Below are 24,631 nucleotides of genomic sequence, written 5' to 3'. Positions count from 1 at the left end.
TGTGTTGACTGAAACTTTACTCAGACACCTAGAACTTACATCCTACTCAAGTACTACCATTATCATACTTTGAAAACCCATGTCCTCTACTGTTAGGTAAATGATTAAGATTTGTTTTTATATCCAGTGATGCCTACATTAGAATTGTTTTAAGAGCATACCAGTAGAAAGAATACTGTTCTGATAATTAGGAAATTTAGATTCTGGTCCTAGCTCTGCCACTAATTAACTGTGTGTTCTTGGGGAAGTCATTTAACTTCTCTGAACCACAGTTTCTTCATTTACATAATAAAATAAGTTCTTTGTAGCACTAACAACCTTAATTTTATTAGTAGGAAAACACTGGCTAAGAGCCTTGAGATTTCATTTATGACAAAGAGGATCTCAGCCAAGAGAAAAAATATCACTATAATCTTTCTTTACCTAATTACATTTTGACATCCCCCCCAACTCTATCCAAGAAGCATTGCTCATTGTAGGAAAATATGCAACAGAGAGGAATACAACTGAGTCAAACTTTGTATGATCTCATTCCTCAGTGTTTTCTAGCCACTGACATTCTCCCACATCTCAGCTGTTCTTAACAACTTCTCTAGGTAAGTGGTTTTCAATGATAATCTATGCGGAGCTGCTTTCTCTAGACTCATTTAATAGCTACCTTTTGAACCATATGACCATCCTTGTCCTTCTCCCTAACCCGCCCCTCCTATATACAGTAAACTCTGACAACCAGTTCTGCTGCTGTCATTTACTGAGCACCAACCATGAGCCAGGCACTGCTCAAGGAAAGTTCAATTTTGCTTCCTTTAATCCTCACAAAAGCCCTAAAAGGTAAATATTAGCCCTCATTTTTAAAATAAGGATACAGACTCAGAGAGATTAAGTAACAGTTGAGCTCACACAACTATTAAGTAGTAATACCTTGACTTGAATCCATATCTGTCTGACTCAGAAACCTCTCCCTCTCAGGTAATTAATACTAAAGCAATATAGAATTTAACTTCCCTCTGATGATTCAAAACACAGTTTAGAAAGCAATAGAACACAGGAAAGAAAGAAGTAAAGATGGATGATGATGATATAGGTATGTTTGGAAGGGAAAGAAGCAAAAGAAGTTCATGGTTGATGACCTCTATTAATGTAGAGAATGAGGAATCTATAAAGCCAAACAAGATTTGTATTATTTTCATACTACATCTTTAAAAGTAGTAACTCTGATTGGCTAACTAGCCCCCATTTGTCTCAATTACTGAGGTCTCAATATATTCCATATTTAGGCAAAAGCCTATAAAAATCATTTTCCACCAATTTTTATTTTAAATCTATTAAAAAGTTGAGAGAATAGTAAAAGTCACAAACTTATATACCCTTTTCCTGGATTAACCCACTGTTACCATTTTGCCACAAATCGCTCCATCTTTTTCTCTCCACAAATGATTTTGGTTGAACCACTTGAAACAGAACTAGAGATATGACACTTCTCTAAATAACGTAGCATGCAGCTTCTAAGAATAAAAATATTTTCCTACATAACCACAGTAAGACATATAAGAAAATAAAAAATTCCTTAATATTTAATGTGTAGTCCAAATTCAATTTCCCCAATTGTTCTAAATAATGTCTTCTTGGCTTTAATCCAGTATCTAATCAAACTTAATATGGTAGACTTGATTGTTATATTTCTTTTAATCTACAAAATCCTCTCAGTTTTTTCGTTTTGAATTTTTTGGTTTCCCATGACTGATTTTTCAAGAGTCCAAGCCAATTATCTTTCAGAATGTCTCACGCATAGGCTGATTATTTTCTTGTGACTTGATTCAGTTAAACATTTTTGGTAAGAACACTACATTTTCTTCCAGAATGTCTCACACATAGAATGTCAGATTATTTTCTTATTATTAGACTCAGGTTAAACATTTTTAAAAAGAATACTACATATGGAATATTGTGCACTTCTCATGTCAGATCAAGAGGCAAACAATGTCATTATCCCACTATTGGTGATATTAGATTTGATCACTTGATTGAAGTGGTACTTGTCAGCACTGTTGCAAAGGTACATTTGCTCCTTTGTAATTTTTAAGTAATGTGTAGAGTAATATTTTTGAGACTATGCAAATATCCTGTTCCCCAACAATTTTAAATTCAATGGTTTTAGCATCCCTTGATGACCCTTGCCTGAATCATTCAATCATTGAGCTGGGGCTACAACATGGTGGCTTTCTCATTAAATTGTACAATTAAAATGAGTGTATATAAATTAAATTAAAATGAGGTATATAAATTATACCTAAATAAAATTTTAAAAATAATTCAGTAACTTGCAATTTATATTTGGTTCATTTCCTGCTAGTATATTTTTTCTGCCAAGAAATGACTGACAGTTGAAACATTTTATAAATGAGGCCAAGTACTCAAGATCAGGGAAAGCTTAATAAATGTATTCTGTTGAAAGTGTTTTTAATGGTGGTTCTCTAATCCTATCATTCCTTCTATAATTATTAGCTGCCATGGGTCTATAAAGACTTTTCCCTGTACCTTCCATTTCTCTCTCTCTCTCTCTCTCTCTTTTTGGAGTATCACTGTGGACTCATGAGTTTTTCTCCCTCCATGTGTTATAATCCATCACTGTCATTATTCTTTTTGATGTTGAAACCTGATTTGGCCAGCAGAAGCCCATTAAAGCACAATCTTGTATCCTGATATAATCTCATAAGTCGTTGAACAATCTTTGTTTTCTGGCATGAAAAGTGCCAAACTCACCCTGTACTTTCCCTGCCTGAGACCTGAGATCAGGTATTTCTCCAAGGTTCCTTTTAATCGTAATGGTATTTAGAAACCAAAATCTAGGTGTTAGATGTGCTCACTGCTATCAGGATGTGTCATTGCTTCTTGGCCCCTTCCATGTACAGAAAAAGGAAATAGGAATTCATACTGATGTTTGCAATTCAAATTTATAATAAAAATATGAAAGGAAGAAAAATATATCTCTTTTATCTTTCAATGAAAATCTTGGTTTCTATTATCAATATACTCGTGCATTTGCTTTCTACTATAATATATATAATGGTAGTAATATTATACCACATGCATATACAATACATAGTATAATTCTGAAACTAACGATAAACTTACTAAGATAGCTTAAGATTTCTTTGCAGTTCTTTTTATCATTAAGATTATATCCTACCAAGGATGCATCATCAAGAACACTATGTACAAAAGTTATCTGAGCTGCACGTTTATGTTATAGATTAGTTACACAGGTTTATTTGTTTTCATTTTGTATTCAATTTTAGCATTTGTCTTTCTTCCCATTATTTTTGGCTTAATTTAAATTTTTGAATATTTAAACTTTTATATGGTCCAGAAGTCAAAATTGTATAAATAACAGAAGTACTGTTTCTATCCCTATCTCCTCCACCTCATTCCTAAACATCCCCTATTTTCATCAGTTTCTAGTTTATCCTTCCTGTGTTTCATTTTATAAAAATAAGCAATTACGGTTCTTCAGAATTAATATAGACATACCATGTGTTAAATAATACCCCTACAACTGAGCTCTTATTTGAGTGTGGTCATGGTGCACAAAACCTGACTTGTATCACATTTTCTACTTACAGGTAACTTGGGGTACAAATAAACTCCCACCTGAAGTCTGATGAATCCATTGTAGAAAGTCCATATGAGCATTCAGAATTTTGCAGATCTGCTGGAGCTAAAAACACACACAGGATTTTTAGATTATGATTTTTCTGATATGGTAAATTAAAAAAACATAAAAAATTGAAATTAGGAAGTTATTTTCATTTCTTCTGGTAAGAAATTGACTGAGAATGTGCTAAATATTAATTGCATGGTTTTTTTTGCTATTTTATATTTGTAATGTTCATTACATCTATATATTAGTTCAATCTATTTTGTAACTGTCAAGAATTCAACTTCTATAATTCAATAAAACACTGACTTCTATAGTACAAAAATAAGTAAAGAACATTAAGAGACATTTGACAGGACAAGAAATTCATATAATATTTTTTAAAATATTACCTTTTTAAAAAAGGTAATCAACTTTTTTATTGAGGTATAACTGACATATGTAACATTATATTAGTTTCAGGTGTATACAGTAATGATTTGATATTCATATGTATTGTGAAATGATCACCACATTAAGTCTAGTTAACATCCACCATACAGTTACAAAAAAAATTTTTTTTTGTGATGAGGACTTTTCCAATCTATTCTTTTATCAATTTTCAAATATATAATACAGTATTATTATTAACTATAGCCACCATGACTTATTTATTTTATAACTAGAAGTTTGTACTTTTTGACCCCCTTCAGCCATTTTGCCCACCACCTACCTCCAGCCGCTGGCAACCACCAATCTGTTCTGTGTATCTATGAGCTTGGTTTAGTTTTAGTTTTTGTTCTCAAATTCCATATGCAAGTGGGATCATATGGTATTTGTCTTTCTCTATCTGACTTATTTTACTTTGCATAATGCCCTCAAGGTCCATCCATGTTGTCACAAGTGGCAAGATTTCCAAATAGCAATTTTTAATAAATGGTAATACTCAGTTGTCAAGTGTGTGTGGAAAATAGGTACATTCATATACAGCCTATGGTAATATAAATTGACCCAGCCCTTCAAAATGTAAATTTTTGCAATATATACCAAAGTCTTAAAACATTCGTACCTTTTAACTCAGTATATTCTACTTCTAGAAATCTATCCAGAGGAAATCATGAAACCTAAACACACAACTGGTCATTACAGGTTAATCTCACAGTGGTAAAAATTTGAAACAATATCTCCATCAATAAAAAATGATGAAATATATTATGGTAAATTCATCTCTAATGAAATGTTATAGAGTCATTAAAACCATATTTTCAAAGAATGGTTAAAATTTTGGGAAAATACTATGAAAGAATATTAAATGAAGACAGAATCCAAAACTTCATATAGGTATGTTTCCAAAGCTATTTAAAAGAAAATAAGTATTTTTACCAGCATAGCAAAAATATTTGGAAGAAATACACTAATATATTAGCATAGTACTGGTAAAACAGGTGTTTTACTTTTCTTTACAGATTTCCATATTTCCCGAGCTTAATACATGGGATAAGCATATGCATTAACTTTGTAACAAAAATACTAATCCTTTTAAAAATGTTAGAACACTTTTGACAAATACTCTGGCAAAGTCCAGGACAACACTGAAAACAAGAAGAAATGAAAATGTTACCACACTTAAACAGTATGTAATAAAAACAGCAAATTTAGTGTATCTTAATATAACAAACAGAAAAATAATTTGTAGTAGGAACAATGAATTTTTATAAAAATATGAGGCTGAATATCATATACCATAATATGAACTTGCTTAATAAAAATTTTAGAAATTAGGTGGTCTTTCCTATCTCCCCTCAAAAATGGTGAAAATAAACAGGTAAGTCTCATCATCGTGAATACTGTTGAACATACTTGGTATTTTTCTACCCTGGTGTATGGTCCACAATAACAAAGCCCTGTTGATCTGGTTACATTTAATTATCTACAAGAATATTATTGTTCAACACATGTTTTCTCTGCTTCCTGTCCAATGATTTATGCTATCTGAGAAAAGAGATGAATTGTTGCTGATCTCTTGCTTTTTTTGTCCTGCTATCAAGAAGCAATTATCCTTTAATTCACTCATCTTAAACATCTCAATCACCCTTGCCAGTAAAAACAAAAAACAAAAGACTCAAGTCATTTACTCCCCACTACTAAAATAAAATAAAACAATCCAAGGCTAAGCAGAGAAAAAGGATAAGGATGGGATTACAGTCTCCTTTTACTTACTCTGTTCAGAACACTCATTTTATATTAATTCAACACAGAGAGATTAGACATCAGCTCTGCTTCATGTCTAAGTATGCATGTATTTATCTATGCATCAAAGTTCTATGACAACAAAACAATTTTGAATTTTAGAATCACAATGGTGATCTAATCTTTCACTAAAAAGAAAACCTATATTGTCAACTCCTGCATCTGCATGAACACAGGAAGATGGTAGCATGTATAATCCCAGACTAATTTATATTTGTAATTATTCAATTTTAGATTCACCCAAAGTAGGGAATGGCATAATTTTTATAGCTGGAGGAGACTTCAAGATCATTTAGTCCACTCTTGACATTCTGCAAAAGGAGCTAAGACCCAGAGAGATTAAGTGACTTGAATAAAATTCTAGTGCTTTCTCAACTATACCATGCTCTCTTTCTAATTAAAAAAGCTAGTAATATGTATATAGATAAAGAACTGTCTATGTATAATTGACAAAGAGCTCACTAAAGAATAATTACTACTTACAGATAGGTCATTCATCCTCGCCTATCCAGCTCCTGGCTCCACTCCTAATTATAATCAACTGATAGAAAGTACAATGGAAGCTCCCACGAGGGGAGATTCCTCTTACCGTCACTGCCATGGGGTGGGAGAGGGGAAAAGGAGGACTCCATTTAGCAGCTAAGACAATAGGGAAAGGTTGAGGAAATAAGCTCTTTAATTAGAGTATAGAAAAAGGAAAATAAACCAGTCCTTCCTTACCTCCAAATTAACTCAAAAATCTCAACTCTCTAATTGGAGCCTCGGCTGTATTTTCTCATGTTACAATAAATTTACATTATGAGTTAACTAGGATTCCACAAGGTGGGTGGAAACCTAATAAGCATACTTAACAAATATCTATGGAAAAATATATTTTTAAGTCTTATAGTTGACTTATCAAACTTTTGAGATATATCCTAATTATAAGTTAAGGATTGCCTGGATATACCTAACAGACTCAAACATGTATATACATACAGATATATGTATATATACACACTTACAGTTATATGAATATATAGATTAATATGTAAAAGGAAGGATAAACTAGCTAACGAGTAAGTGAACAGAAAAATAAGAACAAGGACAGGGCTTCCCTGGTGGCGCAGTGGGAGTCTGCCTGCCGATGCAGGGGACACGGGTTCGTGCCCCGGTACGGGAAGATCCCACGTGCCGCGGAGCGGCTGGGCCCGTGAGCCATGGCTGCTGAGCCTGCGCGTCCGGAGCCTGTGCTCCACAACGGGAGAGGCCACAGCAGTGAGAGGCCCGCGTACCGCAAAAAAAAAAAAAAAAAAAAAAAGAACAAGGACATACTTATAGGAAGAACAGAGAGAAAACCCTGAAAATTTTGGGAGAACAGTAATTTTTTTTTACCCTCCTGGGAATAACCACAAAAAACTTACAACCTTTTCTGCTCCTAAACATTTCCTGCCCCACTAACTTACACCCAAAAGCTTCATATCTCTGGAGGCAGGTAAGGAGCACTACAGTGGACAGGAGAAGGTAACTAGCTAAAGGAACGACAGAATGCTAATTTCACACTAAATTCTGGTTGCCTAAATAGATAAAGCAGTTAACACACCGGGCCAGTAGTGTCAGCAGGACTTCCAAATGTATTCAGGTACTCAATAATGTCCTTGAGATCTTGGGCTGTTCGTTTCAGCTGAGCATATACATCTTCTGCTAACTGGTAACTGAAAAGGTAGGTAAAATAAAGGGATTAACCAGAAATGTTTTCTCCACTATGCACTGTTACTGACATACAAAGAATGATACCACCAACTGGATTTGCCCCAGTTCCCCTACCTTCTCATTTTAATGGATGTAGCATTCATGACCATATTCTAAAAAGACTCCATAGGTGAAGGCTTTTATCCATCTTGTCATTTTTACAGTCACCTATTTACCCTCTTTTTAGGTATCAGAATAAACCCATAGGTCACTTAGATATGTGAGAAGTTATTTGGTGTTTGGCAATATTTAGTAAATGCTGAGATGTCTTCAACAATTTTGTATACATAAATTTTCAAAGTAAAACCTTATACAAATATCCTCCATCATCCAACAAAAGATATTTTAAGAAATGAGATTCACAATAATCAAAGGCAGATAAATCTGCTAAGTTCACAACAAATTGATTAGTTGGCTAAATTCTCAAGATTTCCATGCCAACTATTTGTGCATGCACACACACACACACACACACACACACACACACACTCTTAACCTAGTCAATGAATAAGTTTATAAGAATTAAAGTGACCAGAGGATTTTTCAATCTTAACGTCTATAAATATTAAATAATTCAATTAGATTTATTGATAACCATCTACTGCTTTTCTGCCCCAAAGTACTTATAGGTAATTGGTTGCCTAGATTGTTGAAGATTCTAGTAAAGATTCCAACACAATGTAAATCTGACTACGTAAAAGCAATTGGAAAGAACCTAATGTTTCAATTATTTCTTCAACCTACAGTTAGGATCTCATGGATGAAAATGTAAATCTATGTTTCCCCCGAAAAATGATAGAATGCATAGAATAGTCAATGCAAAGGAAAGAAATATTCACAAAGGCTGAAATACAAAAGCAGAAACAGAACTAGGGTCCATACAGATTAGCTGTACTTACCACGTTTAATGCACCTACAAAAAAGCTAACTTGCAAGGTTTTAAAAAATAAGCTCAGTCTTGACTCACTAATAAGACATTGATAAAATGAGTCAGATTTAACCTCAATCTAGTTTATGTAGCCATTCATACAAGTTCTCCTAACAGCATTTTATAATTTGGCCTGATTAACAAATCTCAGGTCCAAAGAGATAAAGTTACTGTGGGAACATTGGCAATATATTGACCAAAGGTGAAGACTGAATCACACACAAATAAAATATATCCAGCCCAAGACACTGACAAAATCATTCAACGTTTAAAAGCCATGCAGTTTGCCCCCAGATTAACTAATTGCCTTTAAAATAGGAAATGGATTTATCACTGAAGCAACTGAAGGAACATTAGGTTTAAAAGAGTCGGTATAAATAGGAGATCATAAATATTCCACAATATCATGACACCACATATATAAAATTGGTATTTCTGATTTAAGAACAAATTTGACAAATATAAAAACTTTATATAAGTGGTCATGTATAAGCTTGAGATTAATAACATCGTACAAAATGCTATAAAACAAAATTGCCAGAATGATTACTTCATTTTCAAGCAGGCTGAAAAGATAATAGTCAAATAAGGTGATAAATGGCAACTACCAGAACTTGCACTTTTCTACCAATTATTTTATTCCCTGCCTTTCAATACCATTTTTTCCCTTTTTTGGTAGCTAAGTCCTGCCCCATTCCTCAATCTTTATTCAGTTGCTTACATCCTCTCACGCTCCTCATCTGTATGCTGCAGACAAACAGACCCACTCTCGTCCTTTACAGACTCCTCTAAAGGGGTCAAGAGATCTTCTAGTTCTTTCTGCTGTGACAGGATAAAATACAATTCTTGCTCCAGCCTGAAAAAAATAACAAGTCAATAGAAGGGCTGACGAAAGGAATTTGGAGTGACAAAATAAATGTCAATAAACTATAACAAGGAAAAACAACTGGACAAAGAAATAGATCTTTAATCTTTCAACCTAGGGAATCTAAGATTCTACCTTTTCTGATCCTGTTTCACCTTTTGCACTTCTCCATGTAAAGCAATAATCTATAAAGGAAAATAAGAATACAATAGTGTAAATATTTGAATTTACGTTGTAATTTTAAAGTAGTATTTTTTTTCTCATATACACTTCAAGTATGAAAGAGTTCGTAATTCAGGGCACTTATTACCTACAGAAAATATTTTTAAGTTTATCACCAATATTGGAAGGAAAAATTAACCACTAAACACAGGTCTATTCTCCTGTGTTCATCTGAAAGTACTTGTACAATGCAGGTAGATTAATGAGAATATCTTCTTACCGTCTCACTATTCTCAATCAATGTATAGTCCCAAGCATTGACCTGGGTGACCTGGTGAAGAAAGTGTTTCTCTTGATCCTCTAACTCAAGGCTCCATTTGTTTACCAGACCACTCAGCTGACCATATGTCATCACAGGAGTTATGATTTCACTAAAAAAAAGGATACAGTATGATCATATGATCATACTTTCAAAAGTATGATCAGATTCTTTTATACTTTAGTACAACATATGAGGACTTAAAGAAGAAAACAGCACATGAGGAGTTTCTCAGACCTGCTCCCCAACAAAACCACCATAACTGGTAAAGATTATTTTAAGAACAACCATTCAAACTCTCTGGAAATTATCTTAATGGAATACAGCAAATAACGATTTATTAAGGTATCTACTAAATTTCAGTAAGAACAGCTAAAGTCTGTGCCACAAACTGCTCCCTTCCTTCTCCCTCAACTCAGCATGATGTAAGCTCCATTCTGCATTTATGCGGCCAAAGAGATGGGATTCCCTCTCCCCTCAGCTCTTAGTCAAAGTGATCCACTCCCCACCTAAGCAGTATCCATGGCACAGTAGGCAGCTGATCTTCCACCCTCCACTGGGCAGAACTAAGGGGAACTCTGATTCCCCTACTAGGTGGTATCAAATAGGCTGAACAGATACCTTATTTTCCATCAAGGGACTGGCGGAACCAGGCAGTGCTCTGATTCCCTGCTGGGGCAGTGTCGGGAGGGCTGGGTGGAGAGGTGATCATCAATTCCCAGCCCAGCAGAGGCAGGCAGTGTTCCAATTACCCCACCAGGGCATTGTTGGTGAGGTCCAGTGATAAGCTGAACCTAAATCCCCACCCAGCAGCAACAAGACTTAATAAGGCAGAGTGAGACAGTGTTAGTTACCATGAGGCTTCACCCCTTGTCTTCAGTGTCAGTGGCGGCCAATGGAGACCTGAACCTGTATACCCACCTGGCATCATTGAGACTGAACAAGGTAATGCAACTCGGGCTAATAAGGACTCCACCTCCCACCACCCCTATGTCAGCAAGGCTAAGTGGAGAGCTTAACCTCTATATCCACTGGAAAAATTAAGACTGACTGAGGCAGGGCAAAGCAGGGCCAGCACTCTGTGCCCCTTCTCCCAGAGCCTCAGTCAGCACTCTTGTCCCCCGTCTCCCAGAGCCTATGTCAGTGGGACCCAGTAGTGAGCTAAGCTTCCATACCAACCCACCATCAATGAGGCTGAATGAAGTGATATGAGGCAGAGTAGTTGACATCTTGCTTCCCCCCTCCGCCTGTGTCAGTGGGGCCCAATAGGAAGCTGAAATTCTGCAGCAACTAAGCAATATGAGTTAGTCCCCTGCTTCCTCTTGTTCTGGGAGCCCTGGGGCCCAGATGGGAGTTGAGCTTATAACCCCACTAGAGGCAATGAAGTAGTACGATGCAATGCCCCCACTTTCATGGGGAATGAGTCAGCAGGGCGGAGGGGGAACTGAACTTCCACACCTTTCATCTGCACTGAGGCAGTGTGAGTCACTGCACCACTTTGGCTGAGGTGGTGTGGGCAGGGTCCAGTGGGAAGCTGAACATACAAACGTACCCAACTCTTGCACTACACCTTAACAAAAGGATTCCCTAATTAACAAAGATTTAAATAGGACCAAGATCTCCTAACATAATAGATAAAATGTACAGGATACAATCGAAAATTACCCATCATATCAAGAACCAGGAAAATGACAACTGAAAAGAGAAGAAAACAACCTAGAGATCCCAACATTGAGAGGTATCTGATGTTGGAATTATCTGAAAAGAATTTTAAAGCAACCATCAAAATAATGTTCCAACAAGCAATTATGAAGTCTGGGGAAACAAATGGAAAAAAAGAAAACCTCAGCAAAGAAATAGAAGTTATGAAAAACAATCAGATGGAAATTAAAGAAAAGAAAAATAACTGAAATAAATGCTCACTTGAAGGGTTTGATACTAGAGTAGAGATGACAGAGAATAGAATCAGTGAACTTCAGGATAAATTAATAGAACTTACAGAACAGCAGAGAGAGAAGAGAGACAAAAAATGAAAAAAAATCTCAAGGAACTGGAGGATGGTAATAAGAGGTAACATACTTATCATCAGAGAATTATACAAAGACGAAAAAAGACAGAATGAGATTAAAAAAGTATTCTGAAAAATAAAGGTTGAAAAATTCCCAAAGTTGTCAAAAGATATAAACCTAAAGACTCAAGAAGCTGAGCAAATCCCAAAGAGAATAATTCAAAGAAATCTATACTAAGACATATAATACTTAAATTTCTGAAAACTAAAAATAAAGAAAAAAATCTTGAAAGCAGCCAGAGAGAAACAACACATCACTTAAAATGCAACCCTAATTTGAATGACAGGAGATTTCTCATCTTAAACCATAGAGGCTAGAAGCAAGTGTCACAACATTTTCCAAGTACTGAAGAAAAAAACTGTTGACCACAACTGCTATATCTGGTGAAAATGTCCTTGAGAAATGAAGGGAATATAAAGATATTTTTATGCAAAGCAAACTAAAGAGAATTTGTTGCTGTCGAAACTACCCTTGAATATTGGCGAAATAGAAAGGAACTGAAAATAGAAGAAGGCATGGAATTTCATAAAGGAAAGAAGAACAGCTAAATGGATGGAAAAGGGTAAATATAATAGGCTATTCTACCCCTCGTGAGTTTTGTAAATCATATTTGATGGTTGAAGCAAAAAAGTATAACACCATGGAATGTGGTGTTCAAAGTACATAGAGGAAATACCTGAGACGACTATACTTAAAAGGTAAGAAGCATAAAGGGAACTAAACGGAAGTAAGGTTTCTACACTTTACCCAAAGTGGTAAAACGTCATTATGGCTAGATGGTTGTAAGTTACATATGTATATTGCAACACCTAGAGCACGCAGTAAGAAAACTATACAAAGCAATATACTCAGAAGCACTATAAACAGAACAAGCTGGAAACCTAAAAAATGTCTGAATAACCCACAGGAAGTTTAAAAAAAGAGAAACAGAAAACAAAAAACAGAGGTAACAAAAAACAACAACAACAAAATAATAAAATGGCAGACTTAAGCCCTAACACATCAATAATTACCTTAAATGTAGATGTGCTAAATATACCAACTAACAGAGAGAGATTGGCAGAATGGATAAAAATTATGATCCATTAATATGCTGTCTATGAGAAACTCACTTCAAATACAAGAACACATGTTGAAAGTAAAAGGTTGGAAAAAGATATACATGCAAGATTAATTGTTAAAAATAAATGGCTATATTAATATCAGATAAAGTTGATTTGAGAGCAAAGAAAACTACCAGAATCAAAGAGGAACATTACATAGTAATAAAGGAATTAAAGCACCAGGAAAGCTAATGATCCTGAATATGTACCAACCAAACAGCAGGACCCCAAAATACATGAAGCAAAACTGATTGATAGGGCTAAAGAGAAAAATAGTCAAATCCACAATTACAGTTGGGAAATTCAAAAAGCCACTTTCCACAACTGAAAAGAAGCACTAGAGCAGCAAGGATACAGATCTGAAAATACAGTGAAGCAACAGAATCTAATTGACATATATAGAACACTCTACCCAAGAGCAGAAAACAATTTTTAGGTGCTCATGGAACACTGACCAAGAAAGACCATATCCTCGCTCGTAAAACAAATCTGAACAAATATATCAGAACTGAAATCATACAGAGCATGCTCTCCAATCATAATGGACTCAAATTAGAAATCAATATAAAAATAAAAAACAAGAAAATATCCAAACACTTGGATATTAACACACTTCTAAATAATCTATGAGTCAAAGAGGAATTCACAAGAGAAATTTTTTAAGTACATAGAACTGGATGAAAATGAAAATACAACATTATAGAAGATGTAGTACAAAGCTAACACAGCGCTAAGAAGGATATTTATAGCACTAAATGCTTTACATTACAAAAGGGGAAATGTCTCAAATCAATAATCTAAGTTCATAGCTCAAGAAAAAAGAGCAAAATAAAACCAATGCAATCAGAAGGCAAAAATTCATAAAGAGTAGACGTCAATGAAATTGAAAATGAAAATAATAGAGAATAATCAGTGAAATAAAAGCTACTCCTTTGGGAAAAGATGAATAAAATTGATAAAAGAAAGCTAGAAATCACCAATATCAGAAATGAAACAGGGGAGTATGCCTATAGGACAAAAAGGAAATATGTACAACTTTATACTCATAAATTCCACAATTTAGAAGAAACAGACCAATTCCTTGGAAACCACATACTACTAAAACTCATGGAAGATGAAACATAACCTGAATAGTCCTAGAACCACTAAAGAAATTGATTTATAATTTAAAAGCTCCTTAAAAAGGGGTTTCACTGGAGAATTCTGCCAAACTTTTAGTGAATTAACACAAATTTTACAAAATTTCTTCTATAAAATAGAAGAGAAGGGAATACTTCCCAGATCATCTTATAAGGCTAGTAACATTCAGATATCAAAACCAAGGACAGAATTTAAAAAAGAAAGAAAACAAAACTACGGACCAATATCTCTCATGAACTTGGATATGAAAGCCCACAAACAAAATACTAGTAAACTGAATCCAAAAATGTATTAAAAAATTATACATCATGACCAAGTGGGATCTATTCCACATATGCAAGGATGGTTCAACATTTGAAAATCATTGACTATATTTCACCATATCATGAAGCTAAAGAACAAAAATCTTAAAAGATCCTATCAATTGAGGCAGAAAAAGCATTTGACACAAATACGTCCAATTGATTTTTGACAAAGGTGAAAGAGCCATTCGATGGAAGAAAATAGCCTTTCAACAAATGATGCTGAAAAAACTGGACATCCATAGACCCCCCACCCAAAAAAAAGAATCTCAATCTAAAACACACACCTTATAAAAAAATTAACTCAGAAGAGATCACAACCTTAAATATAAAATGTAAAACTATAAAACCTTTAGAAAAAAATTAGGAGAAAATCTTTGGGACCTAGGGTTAGGCAAAGAGTTCTTAAACTTGACACTAAAAGCACAATTCATTAAAGGAAAAATTGATAAATCAGACCTCATCAATTAAGTTTTGTTTGGTGAAATACTCTTTAAAAGATGAAAAGACAAATTACAGAGTTAGAAAAAATGTTTGTAAACCACATATCTGACAAAGGGCAGGTATCTAGAATACATAAAACTCTCAAAACTCAGTCAAAAAACAAATTCAAGTAGAAAATGGACAAAAGATATGAAAAGACACTTCACAAATGAAAACATGCAGATGGCAGATAAACACATGAAAAGATGTTCAACATCATTAGTCATCAGGGGAATGCAAATTAAAACCACAGTGAGATACCACTTCATATCTATTAGAAGGGCTAAAGTAAATAATAGTGACAACACCAAATCCTGGCAACAATGTGGACAAGGTGGATCTCTCATACATTGCTGCTGGGCAGGTAAAATGGTACAGCCACTCTGGAAAAGATTTACAGCGGTTTCCTAAAAAAATAAACTTGCAACTACCATATCACCCAGCAACTGTACACCTGGGCATTTACCCCAGAGAAATGAGACTTAGGTTCACCAAAAACCTGTACATAAATGTTCATAGCAGCTTTATTCATAATAGTCCCCAACTGGAAACAACCTAGATGTCCATCAATGGGTGAATGGTTAAACAAATGATGGCACATCTATAATACCATGGAATACTACTCAGAAATAAAAAAGAACAAACTATTGATGCACATGACAACTTTATCTCAAGGAATTATGCTTAGTGGGAAAAACAGTCCCCAAAGGTCACACGCTGTATGATTCCATTTGTATGACATTTCTTTAAATGTCAAGGTTATAGAAATGGAGAACAGAGCAATTGTTGCCCAGGTTCAGGGAAAGGAGAAGAGGGTAGCGAGTGTGGATATAAAAGGGCAACAGGAGGGATCCTTGTTGTGATGGAACTGTTCTATATCTTGACTATATCAATGTCAGTATCCTGAATGTGATATTGTACTATAGTATCGCAAGATATTATTATTGGGGAAAACTAGGTTAAGTACACACAGAATTTTTTGTATTATTTCTTAGAAGTAAATGTGAATCTACAGTTAACTCAAAATAAAAAGTTTAATTAGATGCACATGTACAGAACGGACTTGAGGACACAGTGGGGGAAGGGTAAGCTGGGACGAAGTGAGAGAGTGGCATGGACGTATATACACTACCAAATGTAAAATAAATAGCTAGTGGGAAGCAGCCGCATAGCACAGGGAGATCAGCTAGGTGCTTTGTGACCGCCTAGAGTGGTGGGATAGGGAGGGTCGGAGGGAGGCTCAAGAGGGAGGGGATATGGGGATATATGTATATATATAGCTGATTCACTTTGTTGTACAGCAGAAACTAACACAACACTGCAAAGCAATTATACTCCAATAAAGTTGTAAAGAAAAAAAACCCCAAATACTTAGAGATGAACATGGCATAAATTGTAAGAATACAGGCTCTAGAGCTTGACTACCTGAATTTTAATCCTGGCTCAACCATTACCAAGTGTGTGACCAGAGGTGAATTATAATATCTTTATGTGCTCCAGTCTACTCATCTATAAAATGAGAACAAAAATAGTACCTACCTCATAAGGTTATTGTGAGGATTAAATGGTATGATGCTGTAAAGCACTGTCATATTTCTAAACATATAGTAATTGCACAATAAATGTTATCTATTATTAGCAATAGTAATAATTGTATTATAATGGTATTCAGAAGACAATGGTATCCTTTTCGTTGTTCAACTTCCTAAGCAACAGAAATCCTTTCCCTAACTGCTCCTCGACTCTGAGTCATTTACCTAACATTCAAACACTATTCTAAAGATGTACAAGTAAACTATGCCTTCTATATGACAAAGAAAATGAGACTCACACGAATTTTCAAATAGGCTTACCTAATGGTCAAAGTAAAAGGTTTAGGAATCATGCCAAATGGAACAGTGTTATTCATGCCAGTTGATGTCAGTGGTTTCAGATTCATGGTAAAGCTACTGGTGGTGCTGGTGCTGGTGCTGGTGGTGGTGACCGTGGTAGTGGTGATGGTTGACGTTGTAGCTGGAAAATAAAGTGTATAATGTTAGTAATAAGTAAGAAATTTTTAAATTCAGTCCTTGATTATTCAGGATGAAAAACTATAGAAGTATTTTTTTAATGTGAATTTGAACTCCAAGTTGTATGATTTTAACTCAATGTTGCTATAATATATGGCAGGCCAGGTATTTGGATTAAGCTTCTTGCTAACAACTTAAAATCCTGGATAAATGTATAGAAAAATACATTTTATAACCTAACCAGACCCATAACCATTAAAGAAATTGAATCAATCCTCAAAACTCTTCCCATGAAGAAAACTCCAGACCCAGATGACCTCACCGGTGAGTTCTGCTAAACTTGCAAGGAAAGAATAATTGCAATCTTACACAAAATCTCTGTACATCTATAGCTTTGCATACTTATGTGAATATATCTGTGTAATTAATTTCTAGAAATGAAATTGCCAGATCAAAGGGTCAGCATGCTCTAAATTGTAATATAACTTTCCAATTCCCCTACCAAAAAGACTTTGCCAATTTACATTCCTATCAATAGGGGAGACTGCCTGTTTCTCTACACCACAGCCCATAGTAGGCATACATCTTAGCCAGTATTATAGTTAAAAGCCTCTCAAAGTTTTGTCTACAGCCCAGACCTCTCTTCTATGTGTCTTTTCTATTACACCCTTACTAAAATGCCCTGTCTTCTGTACATGAAATTCTCAGTACACATCATGGCCAAGCTCAGATTCTTCCTTCACCATGTTTACTGTCCACTTCTCTTCTACTCATGGTTATCTCTTGGTTTTCTGAACTTCTATAGCACTTTTGGTTCTTCCTTACACAGTGAGCACTTAACAAACAATGCACAGAAAATTGTAGCTGGTGGAGACTGGAAGTGTTTTCTTCTTTTTGGTTCTCTGTATTTTCAAATGTTCTTATAATTAATAAATGCTGCTTCTGTAACAAGAAATTTGTTATAAAAATATATTATAACATGTATACAATTATTTGTTTGTTTTACGTTAGCCTTGTTTTCCCAATTAGCAATACTTTCAGGTTAACTGCCACCCTAGATAAATACATATATCATGGTGACTGCCAACATGCACTGCCTATTCTTAGGGAAACTGGCCTACTCTGTTCCTGCTGAGGGATCAGGCTCAGACACCCATTCCTTATTTCAGTAACTCTGTCCTTTGATCCTAGTTCACAGTTGACAAGGGTGGGCATCTGAAGTATAGGAAGCCATCCCATATGCTACTGGCAGCCTATAAGAGGGTCTGACACAAAAAGCTCTAGCCAAACAGGGATAAGGTAGGTCAGAATCTCATTTTCGAAAATTTAGAACTGTGGAAAGAATCAGACAGTAGGTAAAAATACGGAAGTATTTCCAGAAATATGGAAAGAATCAGACTCTAAGCAGAAATTTGGAAATATTTCCAAGTATGTAGAAAGAATCAGACAACAGGCAAAGGGAGCTGAAAGGACTGACAGAGGAAAAACATAAAGTAGAATTAAAGAGTCATGAGCAAGTCAAAATTAAGAATATAAAGCAGAAAAAGAGGTAAAGAAACCAAAAGGAAGTTAAAAAAAGAAAAAAACAGGCAAAAGGAAAATAGCTGAATTATGTTTATGCAATATTAGATCCAGGAGGTCCCTAAAGCTGACTTTAGAACAACTTCTAAATTCCACATTCCTTGAAGTTCATTGCCACGATAATACCTGTATTAGATTTCCATAAGATTTCATTTCGCTTTTGGCCACAAGGATCCTTACAATAATTCCCCCATTCTTTTGGTTAGCTTTTGTGAAAGTGGAATGAGCACCACAAGAGAAGACCATGCCCAGTCACAAAGGATCCCCGGGGTCACTATCACTCAGGACACTGGAGAGGTTAAAGATTGGATCCCACGTTCCATTCTTTACAGCCATGTGGTCACCACGCTCTTCATCTGAGAATAAAAAGTCTTATTTGAAAAGAATTCCCTCCCCAGAAATGCTGAAAATTAATGACATTATCAAGACCCCCCCTTTATCGATTAATTCATTCTAACATTGTGTAACTACTATATTCAAGGCAAAAAAAACCCAGAAAAACAATTAAGAAAAAAACAAGTCCTTGTTGTAAGGGAGCTTATCTTCGCCCAAAGAAGATTTTTTTTTTTAAGTCAGAATTTCCTGACATGGACAGATGTCCAAAGATAATGTATACTTAAGAGAAAACAGCAAATTCTATGATTATGTCTGTGTGTATCCCATTTTTGTAAAACAAATAAATTTAATGTATGTTTGTAAGCATTTGGAAAAAAGCCTGTTAAGACAAGCACCAAACTTGTTTTCTCTAGAGGGTGTGATATATGTATATATGCATGTGTGTATGGTTTTTATAATTTTTAAAAAAGCAACTACCATCACTACCACTAAAGAAAGAGGTTAACAGACAAATGAACAGCTCTCCAAAGATGCTGTGCGATACCTTCAGGAAATTAATACCTGTCAGTCTAAACACAAAGGAATCTTGAGTCATAAAAAATGGTATGATTATTTTAAACTGTTTATATAGTATTTATCTTTGTTCCTTATTTTCATGGTATTTTTAAAAGGTATAAATTAGCTCTGGCATAGTAGGCAATATTCAAATAACAATAATATTTCAATTAATACCAAAAGAAGCAATGGTTTTGAGAACGAAGGTTCTATCACAGTCTGATTTTACAAGTTACAACTTTGTTCTAAACTAAATACAGTCAACTCTATGTTATCTGTGTACTAAAAGGGAAGCACTGTTCTAAAATAATAGAAAATAATTGCATACCAAATTTGGATTTACATTTAAATAAATCTCATTCTGATGATCTTAAAAATCATTACATAAAATAGTGAGACCATCCTTTAAAAGATCCTACTATCCAATTTTCCTATCTTGTCTCTGATCAACAACTATGTATCTTACTCCATGCTAGGAATGGACATCATTACTTTCATAGACTAATGCAAAAGATGAGATTTATAACAAGCAAGCTTCTCTTAAAACTTGCTGGTTATACCTAGGGCAGAGAATAATCTCAAATGGCTATAAATTTACAAATACAGATACCCGAAAGCTGTCCTACAGGGCTAATTTGTGAGATGAAGAATCTGAGCAAGTAAATATACTTGGGGGGGAGGAAAGGTGAGTAGGGGAAAAAATCAACAGTGGGTTGGGGGTATTGAGTTGAGACATATCTGATGGGGAGGTGGGTAAGTACATAAGGCAGTGGTGGATGGAATGGGCTAGTAGCAAAGGTACCAGTTTGCAGGAAGGACTCTTAAGACTCAGATAGGTAGGGGGTGAGTTATGGCAGAGTCACCAAAAAGCCGGCAAATTCATATTTCAGTGACTCCGCCCACGACTGAAAGAATCAATTTTTTGTTCAGCATTTTATAAGGGAAACTATGTGTTATATTTCTTGCAAATATGGTTACTTATAAAATTCTCAAGCCATGCCCTTCATAATGCTCATAGGTTGGCCAGTTAGCCGAGTACACAGTAGAAATTCAGTTAAGTGTTGGTCATGCAAAAGATGGTTTACATCTCTGTTTAGGAATAATTATTTTCAACTTAACAGGGACTGACTTTTAGTTTATGACAGGTTTGAATAAAGATTCATTTCAGCCCTAAGTAAACTTTTAAAAGTCAGAACAAACAAGACTTCCCTAAAGTGGAGTCTGACTTAAATGGTAGGTTTAAGTAGTAACTGACCTCTAACCACCCAGCTCACAACAGCTAAAAGGCAATGGATAACCAAGTTTTCTTTAATTTACAACCTAACTAGTGCCTAACTGGCAGGAACAAATTTAGGATAGGTCCACAGAAACTCCTATAATCAGCTTAAGGAGAGGATCAACTTTAATACAGGTCAAACCTTAAATTAACTTTTAGAGAATAAAACTCTATGAATCCCAATGTACTGGGTCACTTTAAATAGTATGATCAATAATAAGAATTTTTAAGTTTCAGAGTTGACAAGAGTTTGATAGCAGCTTTGATTATGGTCATCTCAAAGAAGTAATCTCATTGACATCAACTGTCTCATTCTACCCTTTGGCAATTGTCAATACTGATGTACCTTTTGGATATGCTGGTGAGATGATCAAAACCTTCTTAGTCCTAGAAGCTAAGGAATACAACCTACTTACTGCTTTTGTTATGCAGTACATTTCCAGTGAGCATTCAAACACATCCCAGTAGTTCTAAAAATCTTACTAGATGCAACAGCAGCTGCTCCACCTGCTCCAGGGAAATTTAATCCAAATCCCAATGCTGTACCACCAAGCATTCCAGCCAAAGTTGTAGAGGCACCAACTGCAGAGAACAACATAATATTACCTATTACTCTTTTAATCAAAAACAGTGAATGAAGAATTTATATAGGGTATTTTTCATCTGAGTCCTTTAGTAACTTTGGCTAAGCCTCAAAAAACTACAGTCAATCCATTTATATGAAAAGTCCAGAAAAGGCATAGATAGAGACAGAAAACAGATTAGTAGTTGTCTCGGGCTGAGAGATCTTACTGGGATGATAGAAATGTTCTAAAACTGCACTATGGTGAGAGTTACACAATTCGGTAAACTGATTAAAAATCACTGAACTATACACTTACATTAATTTTATGACATGTAGATTATATCTCATTAAAGTTGATTTTAAAAACACTGTGGTCAAGGTTTCTTTTCATTTTGTAGGCAAGGACATCAAAGACAGGAAAGAAAAAAGAAACCTGTCAAAAGTCAGAAGTCGGACTTACCAGGTGGCACAGTGGTTAAGAATCCGCCTGCCAGTGCAGGGGACACAGGTTCAAGCCCTGGTTCGGGAAGATCCCACATGCCGTGGAGCAACTAGGCCCGTGCGCCACAACTACGGAGCCTGAGCTCTAGAGCCCGCGAGCCACAACTACCGAGCCCACACGCTGCAACTACTGAAGCCCACGCACCTAGAGCCCATGCCCCCCAACAAGGGAAACCACCGCAATGAGAAGCCCACACACCGCAACAAAGAGTAGCCCCCGCTTGCCGTAACTAGAGAAAGCCTGCACGCAGCAACAAAGACCAAGTGCAGCCCAAAATAAATAAATAAATAAATAAATTAATTTTTTAAAAAAGGTCAGAAGTCAAGTCTTTGATTGGAAATGGAATTCATTCAATAATTTTAACTCCCAACCTCAGACATGGTCATATTCACAAAATCTATTATACTTGAGAAGGATATTGCTTACATATATCAAAAGGTTTCCAGAATCTCAGTCATGTCTCAGGATTGGAACTGTATCTACTTGGAAGAAAATACAATTCAAGTGGCAACCTGCAATTTCAACTAATGTTCCACCTACGCCAACTGCACAAGGCAATGGGGATGGCGGCCGCCATTTTTCAGGCTCAACTAGGCATCAGCAATTCCTGGCAAGTTTTATTCCCAGAAATGGTGACAGGCTTGCTATAACAGGGCTTTGGGAGGGCCATATTACTGCTAGGATTACAATAACAAACTCTAATGATGAACATCATGGCACTGTTAAGATGCCGCAAAAGCACAAGCAGCTTATATGGACCTGTAAGAAAGAATTGCCTAAGATACATACAGAAGTCAATATTCTCACCATTTGTTATTACTCTACTAATGCAAGAGGTGTATAAAAGAAGTTGGGGTTACAAGATAATTAACGCCCCACTTCTCAGCTCAAAGCATCCAGATGTTCATCTTTAAGGGGAGAGAACCGGAGACATCACACAGTGTCATTAAAGCTCAAAACTACAGCTGGTCCTTTTGTCATGTAACACTTGTGATAAGTAAAATATAAGGACTGCAAACCTGGTCTATATAGAAGAATAAAATACAGCAAGGCTTCAACATTTATTTCCCATTTTATCTTATTCACATGGACAATAAGACTTCTTCCCTTCAGACATACTTGGTGAAACTTCCACTCTTCCCATTTGCTTCAAAACATTACACTGTTAATGAATTATATGCTTAAAATCATCACTTTAAGCTGTAATAATCATGTTAATATAAAATTCATAGTGAAAGCCATGACAATCAGGTTTTTAGCAAAGCTACTATTGATATCAACAGTTACAAACGGGATCAAGCATAATGATAATTTATGAGACGTCAGAGATCCATAGCTTATACTGGCAAATTGAGTTAAGTGGCCTGATGCGAAATAATAGTATTTTCTTTGCAACCAGTAACTTACATGAGAGCCCAGTAGCAGCAGTGGAGGTAGAAACATTTGAAAATGAGGTAAACAGCATGGTGCTTGAACTAGTAGCGGTAGCAACAGTAGATGCTGGAACCAGCCCTAAATTAAAGTAACAAGCAGAAAAATATGTCAATAAAAATAATTTTTAATAAGTAAAACACCATTATAACAAACTTCACGTATATGGAGAAATAACAACAAAGCAAGGAAAATCAAGTACCCTGATACTTAATAAATCTGACATAGTAAAATCTCGATTTAAAAAATAGTTCATCAGTACTGCTTAGTATAGCCAGCCTTCTAGCACCATCATAAGAAAGAAACTCTACTAAAAAAGTAAGCAACCTAACAGGGGGGTCCACTTCCAAATTTGTGACATAAGAAGTCCTAGGGACCCATTCCCCAGTGAAGCAACCATAACTGGTAAAAAATATTTTTTTAAAAAAATTGAAATCTCTGGAAATTGTCCTGAAGGTACAGCAAATAAAGAAACATTTATTCAAGAAAATCTGCTAAAATTCAGTAATACAGGTGAGAGTCTACAGCATATGAATCATAACCCATGCTCTTCCCTCCATCCCCTTGCTCCCCTTGAGAGAAGCTACACTCCAGGCAGGAGTCGCCAAGAAGACTGGACTCCCTCTTCCCTCAGCTCCCAACCAAGGAATACAGTATCTCATTAGGAGGGGAAGCAGCCAGCATTCCTCATCACCCCTGACACACAGTTAAAGGATTGAAATTCCTGGTGAGTACAGCCAAGAGCTGAGGGGCTCCTTTCCTCCAGTCAGCCCCCACTCATAGGGGAGAGGGTCTACACCAGGCACAGTAGGCTTGCAATGCTGGAGCCCCATCAATCACCCTGACTGCCCTGCCCCAGCTTACCTGTAGGGCTGAGGTTGCATGCCGGAAGAGAGAAGCAAGAAGATCAGAAGCAACGGTCACTGCCCAGCACCCAAAGCACTGGTTCAAAGATTTTGCCCAGGGATAAAGGTAGCCCATAAGAACAGAAAGCTATGCCCAGAAGAACTGACTTTATTTGAAACAGAGTATGAGGAAGTACAAGCCAAAGGACTCTCTCGAAAAAAAATAGAGATTTTGGTGGTAAGCAATTAAGAGGAAGTAAGCTTCATGAGAGCAACATTTAGGCTGCAGGCCAGCCAGTTTAGCAGAGATAACCAGGGAAAGAGAAGGCTGAAAAGAGCCCTCCTGAGGATCAGAAAAATTAAGTACTGATACATGAATGAATCTTGAAAACATTTTGCTAAATGAAAGAAGCCAGACACAGAAGGCCACATATTGTATGATCCCATTTATATGAAATGTCCAGAAGAGGTAAATCCATAGACAGAAAGTATATTAGTGGTTACCAGGAGCTGGAAAGAGAAGGTAATGGGAGGTGACTGCT

General features: G+C 35.7%; 1 protein-coding gene across 2 annotated transcripts in view; it reads right to left on the bottom strand.

Moving 5' to 3' along the window:
- The window catches only part of NUP62CL (nucleoporin 62 C-terminal like), a 40,490-nt gene extending 16,264 nt beyond the window's left edge, over positions 1-24,226 (bottom strand). Inside the window, exons 1-9 of one of the 2 annotated variants that reach the window (XM_089904225.1) lie at positions 24,109-24,226; positions 23,221-23,325; positions 21,230-21,328; positions 16,843-17,002; positions 9,854-10,004; positions 9,547-9,596; positions 9,268-9,402; positions 7,470-7,581; positions 3,652-3,718 (exon numbers count right to left, since the gene is read on the bottom strand). In XM_089904225.1, coding sequence (XP_089760351.1) covers positions 3,652-3,718; positions 7,470-7,581; positions 9,268-9,402; positions 9,547-9,596; positions 9,854-10,004; positions 16,843-17,002; positions 21,230-21,328; positions 23,221-23,278 — 832 coding nt within the window. In that variant the 5' untranslated portion in view covers positions 23,279-23,325; positions 24,109-24,226. Of the gene's footprint in view, positions 1-3,651; positions 3,719-7,469; positions 7,582-9,267; positions 9,403-9,546; positions 9,597-9,853; positions 10,005-16,842; positions 17,003-21,229; positions 21,329-23,220; positions 23,345-24,108 lie in introns of those variants that run through there. The other variant, XM_030759491.2, reaches the window with a different exon arrangement.
- Positions 24,227-24,631: the final 405 nt, after the last annotated feature.

Source organism: Delphinapterus leucas, chromosome X, assembly GCF_059928025.1.
Source record: "Delphinapterus leucas isolate spDelLeu-1000000601 "Yukka" chromosome X, BTC_Dleu_Yukka2, whole genome shotgun sequence".
Lineage (NCBI taxonomy): Eukaryota > Metazoa > Chordata > Mammalia > Artiodactyla > Monodontidae > Delphinapterus > Delphinapterus leucas.
Note: the sequence above shows the minus strand (reverse complement) of the source record. Positions and strands in the feature narration are given on the sequence as shown.